Source organism: Cebidichthys violaceus, unplaced genomic scaffold (genome assembly GCF_023349555.1).
Source record: "Cebidichthys violaceus isolate CVI_PGR_0920_01 unplaced genomic scaffold, fCebVio1.0.p SCAF_13, whole genome shotgun sequence".
NCBI lineage: Eukaryota > Metazoa > Chordata > Actinopteri > Perciformes > Stichaeidae > Cebidichthys > Cebidichthys violaceus.
This window is the reverse complement of record NW_027176296.1, coordinates 12,005,458-12,021,022: the sequence shown is the minus strand read 5'-3', so window position 1 is coordinate 12,021,022 and position 15,565 is coordinate 12,005,458. Positions and strand designations below refer to the sequence as shown.

The following is a 15,565-nucleotide window of genomic DNA, read 5'->3' as shown; positions in this document are numbered from 1 at the left end:
TATCTCAATGAGAGAAGGGTACTGCTAAGATGCCTGAAAAATATGGTGCTATACTGCTATGTATCACGGTGCTATTGGCAGTGTAACTAGTTGCAGTAGCAGTGTTAGGGGTACTGACAGAAAGTGTGATGAGCACAAGACACTGAGGCCGTGCATCTCTCAACTCTGCCCTGCCGACCGACTGAAGCTGGCACAAGTCTGGTAAAGGGACGCCTGGTATTCTCCATTTGTTGAATACGGTTGGTATAAGGTTTGTGGATTGGACAATGGATATTTGAACATATACACATATTGTACTTGTCATAAACATTTGTAACTGTAGATCATGAAACATTTGTCACTAACATTGAGACTAATTTATTTTTATAGTTGCTGAGGTCATGAGAGATTTGAGACTTCCAAATAAAGTCAAGGGGCAGAAGAGCTTAATGAGTACGATGACGCGTTTACATTTGTGAAATCACTGATGCTGTAGATTTGGTGTTGGTCCTAATCATGAGCAATGGCTTCAAGAAAACAAACAATGAAAATATACAAAACTATTTATTACTTAACAAAATGCAAAAGTGTACAAAGTTACATGTATGTAGTTACATGAATGAGAGTGAATAAAGAGACATCTGATGGGTGATTTCAACAGAGGTTTTGAAAGATTCTCTGATTGAATCCAGAAAGAAACAGCTGTGGTCTCTGACAGTAAAAACACCACTATCACTTGGTGTCTTCTGCTGGACGTCTCAAACCACAGCTGTGAACAAACAGAGTGAAGGTCTGAGGTCCTGGTGCTGCAGGAAGCTGATGGCGCTCCTCTTCCTGGGGAGTCTAGTTGTTCTGGGAGGCCTGCTGCATGATGAGTGAACACAGACTCAACATCTGCAGGTACTCGTCTGCACCGTCTGTCAGGCACTTACCCACCACCTGAACCAGAGAGGAAACACAAGCACAAACTGAGTATGTATAGAGAGAGTATATAGATGTAGAGTCCTCTGAATCAGCTATACATGATATAACGGAGTATTGTAGACCTAAAAATAACAAATATATGACTTGTATGCATTGAGTCGACTGTGCCTTTGGTGTATGAACCATAGACTGAAGTGGACGTAGTCATGACGTCACTCATTGGTGTGTGGACGGATGTTTCGAATCCTTGAGTTTGGTGATTTGGCCGTCGCCATTTTGGAATACGGCCGTCACAATCTTCGCTTTTTTTGCAACCAATGAATGGAAGTGACCATATTTGAAATGAGGAGGAGTGACGTAGAGAAGTCGTATACGCCTCTGGTAAAGACCTGTCAATCACAGTAGCCCCGCCCTAAAGCATACTTTGCTTGATGGTCTGTTTGACTCTAAATGGACCATAATTTACAAAATGAACATTATGATTCATCAGTGAGGTAGTCATAAATCAAGAGAGGAGTCATTTTCTCATAGACTTCCATACTATCAGACTTCTTTTTGTAACCAGAGGAGTCGCCCTCTAGTGGTCAGTATAGACAATGCAAGTTTTAAGACTCTTCCACATCGGCTGCACTGGGCAGAGGCACTGAGGTTGCCACCTGGTATGAATGCTAGTATGGGCAGGTGGCACCTTGCATGGTAGCCCCTGGCATCAGAGTACGACTGGGGGGATGACATGTAGCACTACACCATTTACAATCATTTTTGCTAAACTCTAGATGCTGTAGTCTGTGTTACAGATGTTACACACTGTTATACCTATAATTTAAGTTCATCAACTCAATGCTTTTGATCAGGTAGTATTTGAATCAAGAAAAACGATTATTATGCGTCAGATATGTATGTAATCAACATTTAGGTAAATATAAGTATCAGATTGGATTAGACACTCAATATTAAAGTCAATATCATGCTCCTACTTGCTAAGTGAAGTCATAAAATGATTTTACTGCCCTCCTTTACATCAATTACAACATTAGCTTAGAAAGAAAACAAAGAGCAGCTGCACCACAAGCAGCGCTGCGTCACATCACTTACCGCCATCTTCTCCGTGATGGCTGACTTCTGCTTGTCGCTCAGCTCCTGCTCTATGATAGACTCATGGAGCTGACTCAGGATCTGTGTGGCTGCATAGCCTTCATCCACCATGTTCTGACGGAGGAGACGTTCAACATTTCAATATTTTAAAGTCTTTGTCTTGAGCGAGTGAGAAACCGTGTCACCCTAAACAGAGTGCCGCACATTTGTCAGAACACCTACCCTGACGGCAACCTCTAGTTTCTCAAATGTGCCTGTGAAGCAGATCTGGAGCAGGTTGTCAATCATCTTGGGAGGGACGACCTGCAGTGAAAAAGAACACGACAACAAGGTGACATGACTGCTAAATAAAAATAAAAATCAGTCTCCTATTTGACAGGAGGAAGGACATCTCACCCCGGCTATTTCAATGACAGCTCTCTCTGTGATCTCCTTGTCCACGTTGAGGCGCGCAGCACTCTGGAGGAAGGTTATGGCTTTCCGCAGGTCTCCGTCAGACACCCTCACCAAGGCTGCTATGCTCTGGATGAAGAGAGACAGTTGAACGTCGACTTCACCAGCTGAACAGAGACGGCAGTCGCTGTTCTCTGCCAGACCTGGAGCCCAAAGAGACCCTTCAGGCTTCAGTTACACGCATGAAGTGCGTGCCGTTAAGTGGCCGGTGTAGACCGCAGCATTGGTTAAAAGAAGAAGTGGATGTGTTCCATGAGATGTGTCCAAAGGTTGAGAAATGTAGCTGAAAGGCATGCTGCATAGAAAAACTATTCCCAAACATGTTTGGGAATAGTTTGGGAAAACATGTTTAGTTGACTAACAGTTCAAAGCAACAGAACTAGGCAGGATGAACAGTAGGGATAGTATCTTTTTATTGTTTGCCATCCTTATTCTCTAAGTCTTCCTTTTTCATGAACTTGTCCTACTGTCCTCTCTTAAGGGGACATGCTGCCAGTATATGGTGGCTTTGGAAGATATTGAGACTCATTCTCTTTACCAGTCAAAACGATTTAACATCTAGAAGTTATTCTTAATATTCTTCCCAAAACGAGGTCCTATGGGGGACACTGGAGTGGCGTGACTTCGCCTCTCTAAATGAGACTTAGATTATACTAAATGAGTTGGGTGAGTTTGTAAACAGATGTTGTCATATAGTTTTGCTGTTGTTATAAGTGTGGCCCCCATTTACTTCAATTCATCAAGACTTTTCTCTGTTTTTAGATTCACCCTAGAGGATTGAGAGAAAACTAAGTATTCCTCAAGAATTCAAGGTAACAGGGTGAATAACTGACGCACAAATGGCCATTTTGGCGGTGAAGTAATCTTTTAAGTGAATTTGTGGCAGTTACCAATTTTATTCTTGTAATTTCAAGGATTCAAGGATAATTTTTTGTCCTTGTGCAACACGGGTGCTAAACGAAATGCAGTTGTAGCCCATTTACTAAACAAGAAAAAAAACAGTATTGCATTCCTGTAGTGCATTTTCTCTGAGGTGTGAAAGAAGTTCACAGGTGATCCAGACCTGTAGTCATGAACAGAGGGAAAAATACTCATTTGACCTGAAACCAGAATGCCTTAAAAGGGTAGGTTCTCTGTCTTCTCAAGTCTGTCTTCAAATATGTAGTCGGCCCATGAGTGTTTTTTCTAGCTGTAATTATTCTTGCTGTTCATACTGGCCAGTTGATCAGCAAGTCAGCTGTGCATAGATCACTTTTGAGATGAGGATTTTTGTAAATGGGGCTCAATGAATCTTCCCCGTTTACCTCTTTGGTGTACTTGAGGTTCTCCTTCTCACAGATCTGCAGCAGGCGCTCTTCTTGGATCTGATTGGCCAGAGGTTTGAAGCGAAACTTGGAACATCTGGAGGTCAGTGGCTCAATAATCCTGGAGAACAAAGACACAGTGCAGCGGTGAGGACCGGTCACACAGAGAGTTTGTTTGCGTGTTCACGATGGGTCAGCCTACCTGCTGATGTAGTTGCAGATGAGGCAGAAGCGTGTGGTGCGGGACTCCTTCTCCATGGTTCGCCTGAGAGCGGCCTGAGCCGGTGCCGTCATGGAGTCCGCCTCGTCCAGGATGATGATCTTAAAAGGAGGACACGACTTCCCGCTGCGAATGCGGCAAAACACAGTGATGGGGAGGTTTCAGCAGTAGTTTGACATTTAGTGAGAGAGATACATCTGAAACAATGAAGGTACATTCAGACGGTTGTTACAGAGCAACTCTCAGGAAAACTGCCCTGTATTTGAGCATTTGGGCTATCAACACTGACTCACTCTGGGCGAGTCCCGGCCACGGTGAGCTGAGCAAAGTTCTTCACCTTCTCTCGAACGACCTGGATGCCTCGCTCGTCGGAGGCGTTGAGCTCCAGCACCCTCTGTCTGTACAAGTGTGGACTGGAGGGGAGACAGCAGAGGACGACGTCAAGAGAAAGCAGGCGATTGATCAAACTAACACTAAAACCTTCTGGTGATGCCAAGAGCTGAAACGCCTGCTCACTCACCCATAAAGTTCTCTGGCAGCAGCCAGGATGGTGGAGGTCTTTCCTGTTCCAGGAGGGCCATAGAAGAGCAGGTTGGGAAGCTGCGATTGAAACAAAACACTAGTGAGACGATGTATTCATGGCTTTGTAGAACTACAGAAAGACTGCAGGATTTAGATTTAGTTTATTTGAGCACTGATTTAATTTCTTTTGTTCACTAAATGCCTTTTCTTTTCTCTGAAATTTGAGTTAGTATGTGCTTGTTATGATCAATTTAGATGACGTAATTGTGTACCACGAATTCTGGATATATAATTTCATCACAAAATGTTTCCATTGAAAGAAAATAAATGATCATATTGAATTATCGCCTGGCCCTACATTGTTGTATATTTAGTCTCACGTTCACCGTCCGGCTGCCTCAAATCCTCACTACAGCACCACACGTGGATGGAAGACTTGCGTCTTCAGTAGGAAGACAGGCCACAGGCCACAGGCTGTTCACAGGAACAGCCTGTGGTGTAAAAATTTGGTGTTAAGTGTCTTGCCCAAGGACACATGGACATGGATTAGTGGAGCCGGGATCAAACCCCCAATCCTCTGATTGAAGGACCACCCTGCTCTACCACTGAGCCACAGGCGCCCTGGGACTACAAACAAAAAAGATTTAGCAATCATGCTCCACAAAATAAATACATTTTCAATATTCTTGTCGCATTAGTGACATTTATACACTGCTGTTCAATTCAATTCAATTTATTTTGTATAGCCCAAAATCACAAATTTGCCTCAGAGGGCTTTACAATCTGTACACATATGACATCCTCTGACCCAGGACCCTCACATCAGACAGGAAATCCTCCCCCCAAAAAAAACTTTAACGAGGAGAAAAGAGGAAGAGACCTTAGAGAGAGCAACAGAGGAGGGATCCTCTATCAGGATGGACAGAAGTGGGATGGATGTCATGTGTACAGAATGAACAACATAACAGAGTTACAACACGTACAATGCATATGACAGAAACTATTCAAATAATGGGAGCAGTAAGCATAATTATGTTTTTTTCAGTTTTGGCAACCAAAAGCCGATGCCTCGTTGCCAGCCTGGCAACCACTTTTAAAAGTTAGTCTGATACTTACATCTGCTCCTTCCAAAGACTTCTTCAGAACTGCTACCACCTCCTCCTGGAAGGCCACCTCAGCAACACACTTTGGCCTGCTGGATTCACAAAAACACAGCCTGTTATTTATCGAGCACATTATGTGCTGGGGATTCATCCTCACTCAGTGGCTGCTTTATTAGGTACACCGGTATACGACAGCCCTGCCATTACTTGTATTTTCAATGTTCAGTTTTTGGTCACATTTTTGAAAATGTGTAAATTAAATTTTCTAAACACAGACTGTGATGCTAACAGCTACACAGACTGTGATGCTAACAGCTATACATTCTGTGATGTTAACAGCTACACTGTATCAACCTAACGTGACTCCAGGTGGACAGCTGGTGCTTGCTATCTTGTAGTGAATGTAACGGTTTTACAGGCTGAGAAAAATACTCTGCACACTGTTTTTTGGCATGGTGCCATCTTTTGTTATGAGAGGTAAAGACAAAACGGGGGCGACTCAGTAGTGTGCAGCATTCAGTCTGTCCCAATCTGCCCTGTAGCTAACGCTAGCTAGCAAGGTGAGGAGTCTCACAGCCTGAGGAATGAATCTGCTCCTTAGTCTGGTGGCATCTGATTCTTCAGTGCAGAGTGCTTTTTTGACCCTGTTGTGGTTCACACTTACTATTTTTCTACCCATGGAATAGGCTTGGCTTTCTTCTCTGTACTGGGCCCTGCTGCTGCCTTGTCTTTCTGAAGTCTGGTAGACTGAACCGCTGCTCCCTTCAGAAAGGCCTGCATGACTCCTCCTGCAGCAGAATCACACAGGGAGAAACAGACATGAGAAATAAGTGTCAGCATAGATACCCCTGCTGGCCACACTCACTCGGCTCCTGTTCAAGTAGTGCACAATGCTGATGATCAGCACATCTGCCAAAGTGATTACAATAACCAACATAGGCGGCTGAGAATACAGTCAGAATACCACTAACATTTACAACTTTGTGATGAACATAATACCACTGAGCACTGCACTGCATACAATGTGGAAGTGAAACGTGGTTTGCTCAAGTGCCGAACTCCATTTCAAATAAAATAAAAACGTCAGATGTCACCAAATAATTCCATAAGTTATTAACTTCCTACAATACGATCTCAACTTTAACGTCAGTTTGACATGTTTGATTGGAAGAGTGACAGTCAACACGTTTCATTGCACAATGGATGACTCGTTATTCAGATAACACCGTTAGTGGTTGGTAGCGAACAGTAGAGTTAACGGAGCTCAAAGTAATCTCAGTCACTTCTTTGAAGCGTGTCGTCATGTCAGCTTTGAAGACAATCAAAGTGTAATGACTCGTTTCTGACTCTCCATATAGAGAACGAATAGTGACATTTTCTAACGTTACCGTTGTCGTTTAGCGTTAAAATGACAATTATTGACATAAGTATCTTATTTGCAATGAAATGCATTGTAGTTAGCATTACACATAAGGGTAATGCTAACTACAATGACTTAGCTAGCTGTTAGCTAAGGTAGTCAGTGCTGGCCTGTTTACTGTTAGCCAATAGTTAGCTGTTGATTCCGCAGACAGACACAAAGCACTTACTTTATATCTCAACCACTGTTCAGATAGAATATCCCACAGTCAGAGTTTGTACGTAGCAAGGCCTAACAGGGACGCTGCTTCTGATGACTGTCTCAGCTTCACTTACAGTCCGCTTGTTGACATGTGTAAGAAGCGGCGCTCTTCCCGCTCCTCTGACAGAGAAAGTAGCTTCCGCCGACGACATTTCGTGGCATCCAATCAGATGCCGCGGATGCTGGAGTTGGTCCTCCCTTTCCACACTCACGTCGTCTCCTCCCATTCCTTTCTTCTCTTTTTTTTCTCTCTCCTCTCTTGTTCCCTACTCTGATCTCCTCTCCCTATAATCTATTGTATCATCTCCTCTTATTATATTCACAACTATGTATGAAATAAATGTATGAAAAAATGTCCCCTTGTTGGATTAATAGAGTAACTATCTATCTATATATCTATATATCTATCTATCGATCTACATCTGAATTTACAGAAAAGCAATGGTACTTTGCTTAAGGCAACAATGTTCCCCATTTGAGCACAATAATGCTTTAACTGGCTGAATCACCATACTGGATACAGCACACATCACCCAGCTTTATGTTCTGCTTGTGTTGTGTGAAAGCCTTCAGTAGGGCCTGTAATTGGCTGGCAGAGTGGCAGGTTGAGGCTGAGTGCAGATGTCTCTGGCTAATGGTTGTCTCCAAGGAAATCCCCAAAGTCCCAGTGGACATGGGCTCTGAGAGATGCTTAATGTTTCTGCCTGGCATTGTTGGCTCTCATCAAAATGTGGAGCAGGATCAGCAGAGCAGCCTGGTAGCAGAGAATGAACCCAGGCAGCCAAAGCATGAATGAGGAATGACGGGTGGAGGCTATTGATTTGAGCTTTGGTGAGACAGGCTAATGATAGTGAAACACTTAGAAAGGATACTGTCCTTTCAACCTTCAAACAATGTTGTTTAAAAAAAACAACAATGTTATGTGTGGTTTCCCCTACCATAAATCTAATAAAACTAATACTTCAGTTTATGGATTCAATGTTCTACCTGCTCCAATCCATGTACTTCCAGTCACCAGGATTTCCCTCAAGAACCTATTAACCCTCACCCAATCCATCCACCCTCCCCCGGCCTCTGCGTCTCTCCCTCCTCCGCCCTGCAGGCAGGTACAGCAGCCCTCTGATTCGTTTTCCGTCTTTGTGACTCAGCTTCTCCACGAGAGCAAACAGAGCATCATCAAGGCAGCAGCAGCAGCATCAGCAGTGCTTTCCAACCTGGGGGGTGTCCTTGTAAGTGGAGTTGAATCAAGGTTTCCCACACTTCCAGAGGAGCAGTTTGTCATTTTTCTAGGTTTGGCACGTCTCAAACATTTTTTGGAGTAATTTTCCCTTTTTTTGTTGTTGTGAGGATTATTGTGTTTGAGGCTTCTTCTTTGTGGATATGTTTGCAGCATCATGAAAAGGACTGTCTGCGTGGTTGATGTTTTGTTGAAGATAACTTAATTACTGAGTGGCTCTTCTTTTACAAATCTATACCTACAAACTGTCTCTCTTCTTCAATATTTTCGGGCTTTTTTCCCCAATGGAGAAAGAAATTGTCTCTTTTATTCATTGACTCATATGTTTTTTATTGTCTGCTTGATAAATGAACTTGCCACTTTGTTCACTAAACAGGGACTGAAGGCTTATGTTATTTACTGACTCTCTGTCTTGGTTATCACCTGTGCCTGTTTGCCAAGCGGGATTATTTTATACGCAGGTTTTTTATTTTGCTGACAGGCTGGGAGTGGCATCATCATCGTCACCCTCTGGCTTTGTGATTGTTTGGATTTTAGAAGAAGAGTGATGAAGGAGAGGAGAGGCTCCATGTAAGGAGAACTCAAAGAAGAAAGGACTAGAAACAAGAAGCGACAAAGAGAAAAGAAGAGGACAAAAAACCCTCTCACAGGAGAAAACTGGATTAGGGAGCAAAAGGAGGGAAGACTGTTGGGGAAAGGAAGGGTGACGGGAGGAGGCGTGGCAGCGGAGAGAGAGGCAAGATAGAGCGGCGAGATAGAGCAGGGTGGAGGCGACCCACACCCTGAGATGCTGTGCTGGCTGAGAGAAGACGAGATGTCGGTCCAGGAGCTGCTACAGAGGGTGCAATGTGTCATCACTCATGTTGGTAAGTCGTCACATTTCTCCACTATTCTTTTCCTCCTCATCTTCCTCCTCATTTTTCACAGATGGTTAGATCTGAGACAAGCTTTTATTTCCGCTGGGGGGGAAATGAACGTGGGAGCCCGTTGAAGTGTACAATGCGCTATAATGTTGTATGTTGTTTTTCTGGTAATCCTTGAATTGGTTGAAAATGTGAAGAGAAGCAGAGCAGATGAGAGCGAGGCAGGGAATCTCCGTCCTCTCATCAGGACCACTGAGTGAAGGGGATGCAGAGGGATGCTCTGCACATGGGCAGAGGAGAAAGTGTGTCAGCAGGATAAAACAGGAGAGCCGTTAAGTGTGATCAATGTTGATCTTCCTGTGGTTCTAACATATTCCACTGTGTTTAGTCTATCAGGGGATTCTTTATTATGCCTCATACATTCACTGTTAATGAGATTAGTATTTTAACATTTATGCTAGCGCATAACTAGAATCCTCCTAGCGTGATTTACAAGATCAATATTTAATAGATTTACAATCTTACATTACACTTTTCTATCCTATATACGTGTATCTTCTTTTTTCCTTCTCCTTCCATCTCTCCTTTGCTCTTTTTTTCCCTCGTCTCTTCTCTCCATTGCTCATGTTCCATTTCCCTTCTCTCCATCCCCTCCGCATCTCCACCATTCCTCCCATCCGTCCCCTCTGTCCTCTCTGTCTGCCTCGCTGTCATCTCCCTTTCCTCCCTCTGCCCTTTTTCCTCCTCCACTTCCTCGTCCTCTCCCTCTCTGCATCAGGGCCATTTTCTCCTGGCCGTTTGGGAAGTAGGTTAATGTGCCACGCTGGAGACTGTCGCACAGCATCCTCCATCACTGCACTTCCTGCATTGCACAGCTAGGGGAGCGAGGGGCAGGGGGATTGAGGAGGGCTTGTGCAGATCGTAACTATGGAAACTAAGCTAGCTTCTGTGGAGCAAGGGGCTCTGCATTGATTTGTTGGGAGCTTGGCTCACACAGGATGCTGCTGCGTAAAGGTGTTAGTTAAACTGGATATTTGTTTCTTGCTGTGGATGTGTGTATTTCTCACTTATATTACACTTTCACCAAACACCTTGTCTCCTTCAGTAGAGGAAGATCATTTTTAATCAGCCCCTGTTCAGTATAAATGATCTCTTTTGTTTTGTTTATTGGCAGCCAGAGGATTTTCATAGGACAATTACAAATGCTTTAGCTCGTGCCTATTTTTAGAATTATACATCACAAGCCAGTCCTCCTTCAATCACAATTGGTGGTACGATCGGCTCCTACTGTCCGCATGTCTAAGTGTCCTTGAGCTGCTCACCGGGCGCTTTACAGCGGCTCACTGCTAAGTGTTTAGGATGAGTGTATGTGACTCTTGAAATTAAGTACTTACAGAAAAGAAAGAAACAAGAGAGCAAAAAACACAACCAAAAAACAAACCAGAATAAACAAAAACCCATCCAGGTTCAAATTAATTTCCATTAGATTCATCATCAAGACAGCCATCTCTGCTCCCTGGGATCATTTCCTTTACCTTGCTTTAACACTTTGATCAATTGGATCACTAAGTAATAAAATTAAATCTTTGGAAACTATCATTTCAAATAAAGTTCTGTGGGTTTGAACAATGTTTCCATTTTCCAGAATCCTTTTTGTGCCGACCATATGTAAAAGCTTTGGCACAATGACTGACAGAAGCGTCATATCAGAAAGTGCTTGAATGTGTCGTTTTTGGAGGCAACGATGAACAACATTTACAGTTTAGTTTGGAAGACTCGTTGAACAGAAAAGGGCTGGATTTGGAACAGTCAAAACTACGTCTGATAATCAGGAACCTGGATAATTAAGGAAAGTTGAGTGTCTCTCTATATATTTACCCATTTCTATTTTTCTGTCCTTCCCATCAAGACAGTGTTGTTTATTCTCCAGCAGGGAGCTCACTCGGTCCTGTTTGAACCTCAGCTGTTTCCAGCCTACAAGGATCCTGATCATGGGAATCTTCCTCCCCTTATTCGCTTTAAAACCTTCTCTCTAATGTCTTTAGTCCCTTTGAAGACAGCCTGTCGTCTGATTGGCATGTTGCCCCATCATTAGTGGAACACACAGAGCAGAAGGAGCTACAGGCTCAAACGATGGGACATCACTGATATAACTAGACCTGATAACGCTCCTCGCAGTGTGTTAAATCACTGGAGATTGATCATGGGAAGCTCTCTTTATATTGTATGACTGACACATCCCGCACTGTTATAACTACTGCAATTAGCTCAGTTCTTGACAGTCAGCCGTGGCTTCCTGATTTAAAAAGAAACTTGGCCCGGCTAATTTGTTGAGAAACAAGTTGCAGCATGCAGTTGTTGTTTTTCCATTTCCATCAGTGTACAGATAATAAAAGAGAGATATGATGTGTTAATTAGCCAGCTTTAGAGGTGCTTCAAGGCACATTTTGTTTCCCCCCCCTGCTCTAGCACTTATAAGCTATAGGCAGCCATATATTAATATAATAATAATATGCTGTTTGCTGCAGCAGAATGCGAGATTAGCTGTGGACAACACAGAGGTGTAAACTCACTCTCTCTCTCTCTCTCTCTCTCTCTCTCTCTCTCTCTCACACACACACACACACACACACACACACACACACACACACACACACACACACACACACACACACACACACAGTGGGTATAATAAAGCACCAGAACACATATTTACTGTAAAATTAAATATAGTGTAGGAATCCAAAATAAACTAAATAGTAGCAACATACTCTAACATTGTGGTAACTACACACATACTGTACAATGACTGCCCATCTCATCCTTTACTGTACATTAGTAGTGCAAGTAGACTTTCTAGTGTACACTGTTAGAGAGGCTTCTATTGTTGCCTATTCTATCTTGTTATTCATTATATGGTGTGTCTCGATTGTCTCTAGACACTGCGTCTTTAACAAGTAGTCCTTCACATCCAGTACTACAATTCCCTTGATGTTTAGCCACACAAGTTCAGGTGATAGACAGGCTGATAAGTGATGCTCATTGAACCTACTGCTGCCTTGAAGAAGGACTCTGACTGAAAGCTTGCTTAATGAACCGATTTTTGCACAGATTTGAGCGTGCAAATGCTTTCTTTCATTCAGCTTGACAGTCTTTAGCTACAACACCTCAGCTAAATCTGAAACCAGGTGAGCTGTGTTTTTTGGGGAAATGGGTGTGGGACTTGCTTGTTGTGTGCTCAGGTCAGTAGTTTTAGAATATGTATCGTAGTGGCTATTCCAGTGGCTTCATGACATATCCTGCTAAACACAGCACTAAATTAGCAGCCGCACATCATTTTTTCCACATATTTTCCATCCATCATTATGTTTAACAGCGACTCTGTCAGACGAAGGGTTCTTGAGATTGAAGCATCATTCTCACACATCTGCACTCACTGATGGATCAGATAATCAGGAATATCACATCTCCACTCTTTGTGCTGACATACATAATGATGAGATCAGCTGGGTTGGACCCAGTGTGCTTATGTGGAAGAGTAGGAGAGTTGTTTGCTGCCTAGTTCATGCTCTGAATCCCGTCTATAACATTAAAGCTTTAAGTGTGATCTGAGGTGTTGTTGAAAACCACACGTCTTTGTGAATTTATCACATGTGGAATGTGTTTCATGCATGATACATGTGAACTCTTTGTTTTCATGTGATGTCTTACATTTATATTATAAATTATAATTTTTATTTCGTGAAATAGCAAAAAAAAACGTGCCTACATCATGCTAATTTATCACATACCTGATACAGTGTAGGACAATTTCACATGCAGTGGTTTCCCCGCGTGTGATACACGTGAAACACATTTATTTTCCTATGTAATGGCAGACATCATATAGAAATAAGATTTATTTAAACATGTCTTTAAATGGGATGGCGTTCTGGCAATTTATACTTTTTTAGGAATTAATTTCCAGGTTTTACAGTAATATCTCAATAGGAACTCATCTTCCATGTGCTTTATGTGTATTACGGGAAATCTGTTATTGCTCTAGTATTGATGACATCAACTCCCCCACCTCTGCACATTCACACCAGGACACAAAAGCCCCCTCTGTCCGCTATTGGTGGTCGATGACATCACAGCTGCACCAGGATGTGTCATATAACCTCGTCCCCTAATGCATAATTCATGGTTGTACAGCCGCTTTAAGGATGCCTGATCTAAAATGGCCCCTCTCGTCCCACTGAAGCGTGCTGTCAGGATGATTAGTGCTAAGGCCTGCAGATAAGAGCCTGCTGCTCAGACAGACAATCGTATTCTTGTTATTTAAAGCTCCCTTGAACTGACCCCCCCCCCCCCCCCCCCACATCTCTGCTCAGTCTGTGAGCTGCTCCTATACTGGTGGTTTATCAAAGGAGGGTGTGTTACAGGGGCCTCACCAGTGACCTTCAGACTGTCCAGTGCAAAAGGTCAGGCTGTAGGGAGAGATGATGCCAAATGTTGCGGTGTTTTGTTGCCATGGGCAACTGAGAGGGTGGGAGGACAATATGTCTTTGAGTGTGAAGGGAAATTCCTGTCCTTACCGAAAGTATAAATCTATATAATTTTTACCCATAATGCTGGATTCTTTGGTACCGCCTCAAGGTAGAAGGAGTCTGTCACAGAGAAGACACTGATTCTTCCGTCGAGGGCCATGATCTGTTCTGTCATTAACACTTTACTTGAGTGTTTTAACACTACAACTACAACTCTCATTTCATTGTTCAACCCTGTGTGTTGGATGATGATAAACTAACCATGTAAACTTGGTATATGAGTGTAGAAGGGTTACGTCAACAGGGTTCTAATTGTTTTTGATTTGTCATAATTCCCTTCGGTAATGACATTGTGCTCACCAGATGAATTGCTGAGATCTGAGGGACATCACTAAAAGCAATGACACTATCAAACAATTATTCCATAAAATGAATGCTTACTTAGTCTCTGAAAATATTTAAAAGTTTTTCCTTTAATTTGACAAGGTGGTAAATTTAAGACAGCTAAGTTTGTTTACGGATTTAGTCAATTTTCAGAAAGGGCCTCATGTCTTTCCTCTTTAATTTACTCTTACAAGACAAATCCATTATTATTCACCTTAACGTCAGGCAGAGCGGATAAAAGTAGCAGACAAGTTTTATCTCTTTGTAGGTGACAGGAGTGAATGAGTCCTCCTCAACATTTGTTGTGTTATGGTGTCAGAATGATGAGGACAGCTGGAGAACAATTACATACTAAATCGGATGTGGGCTCGACAGCATGATTCTTTTTCTTTAGCAGCTGTCATGTTTTTCACAAATGATGTACAGATTTGAGAATTCAAATGAAATCAAATATATTTTCTCAAAAGGCTTGAAAAATAGTGCATATAGCTGGTGTAAATGTGTAACCTTGCCCGTTGAGGTTACGATTTCTAAATGAATGTCATTATAAAGGAAAATAGTGTCAGAAAGTAAGATGAGTTTGAAGAATTTGAAGAGCACCTGTTGTCTCCTTGTATTACAGTATAAATGGACTAACCCTGTTGAGAACTTCAGTCCTTTGCTGAAATTACTGAAGCAGAATCTCAAAGGAACAACATTTCATCTAAATAGTTCAATACTTTGCTTAAGTGATTAAGTCGAGGTACCTTGGGAGAGCATATCAAAAATCTGTGAGAAAGAGAGAGGGGAATAAAGGAAGGGATGATAACCATGTCTGGCTAATGGCTACAACATGTTAGCTTCAAAGGCTTCTGGTGCTTCACACGTGTTTCACAGACGTTGGAAGCCGCTGTTGACGGAGCAGCAGTGTCTGTACTTGTCTGGGCGGTGAGTGTTCATACTGTTGCCAGGATCAGATGACATCTTGAGGTCCTTGTTGAAAGAGAGCATCATGGTAGTTACAGGTAAAATGAGTGAGCTGGTTTAAAGGACAAAAATGTTGGTGATATTGTAGTTGACCGATGCATTGAGTCATATAGTAAATCATATTTAGGGACCGACAGAAACTTCCATATGATGGTTTCTCCTTGGTGCTCTGTCTCCTAAAAATAATGTTCCCATATAACAAAACTGCATTGTGAATTATGATTCCAGGGAAGTTTGTTTTGTCATGGATTATTTGCTTTTGCTGTATCACAAATGAGTTTCAAATGAGTCCATGCAGGGTGGTGGATGGATCAAAACCCACAGGGTTGTCACCACACAACCATAGTTTGTGTCCCGTATGAGCC

The 15,565-nt window shown here is 42.6% G+C and overlaps 2 protein-coding genes across 7 annotated transcripts in view; one reads left to right on the top strand and one right to left on the bottom strand.

Moving 5' to 3' along the window:
* Positions 1-524: 524 nt before the first annotated feature.
* Positions 525-7,330, bottom strand: rfc4 (replication factor C (activator 1) 4). Its single transcript, XM_068707163.1, has 11 exons — positions 7,190-7,330; positions 6,265-6,388; positions 5,614-5,692; positions 4,496-4,575; positions 4,269-4,388; positions 3,958-4,101; positions 3,756-3,876; positions 2,395-2,520; positions 2,221-2,301; positions 1,999-2,112; positions 525-918 (listed from the first exon to the last, which is right to left on the bottom strand). Exons 2-11 carry the CDS (start codon positions 6,378-6,380, stop codon positions 823-825), a joined length of 1,077 nt encoding a protein of 358 aa, XP_068563264.1. The 5' UTR covers positions 6,381-6,388; positions 7,190-7,330; the 3' UTR covers positions 525-822.
* A 1,153-nt stretch (positions 7,331-8,483) lies between these two features.
* mcf2l2 (MCF.2 cell line derived transforming sequence-like 2) overlaps positions 8,484-15,565 on the top strand; it is a 113,966-nt gene continuing 106,884 nt past the window's right edge. For 5 of the 6 annotated variants that reach the window (XM_068707753.1, XM_068707749.1, XM_068707750.1 and 2 more), the window contains exon 1: positions 8,896-9,324. In XM_068707753.1, coding sequence (XP_068563854.1) covers positions 9,246-9,324 — 79 coding nt within the window. In that variant the 5' untranslated portion in view covers positions 8,896-9,245. Of the gene's footprint in view, positions 8,512-8,895; positions 9,325-15,565 lie in introns of those variants that run through there. The other variant, XM_068707748.1, reaches the window with a different exon arrangement.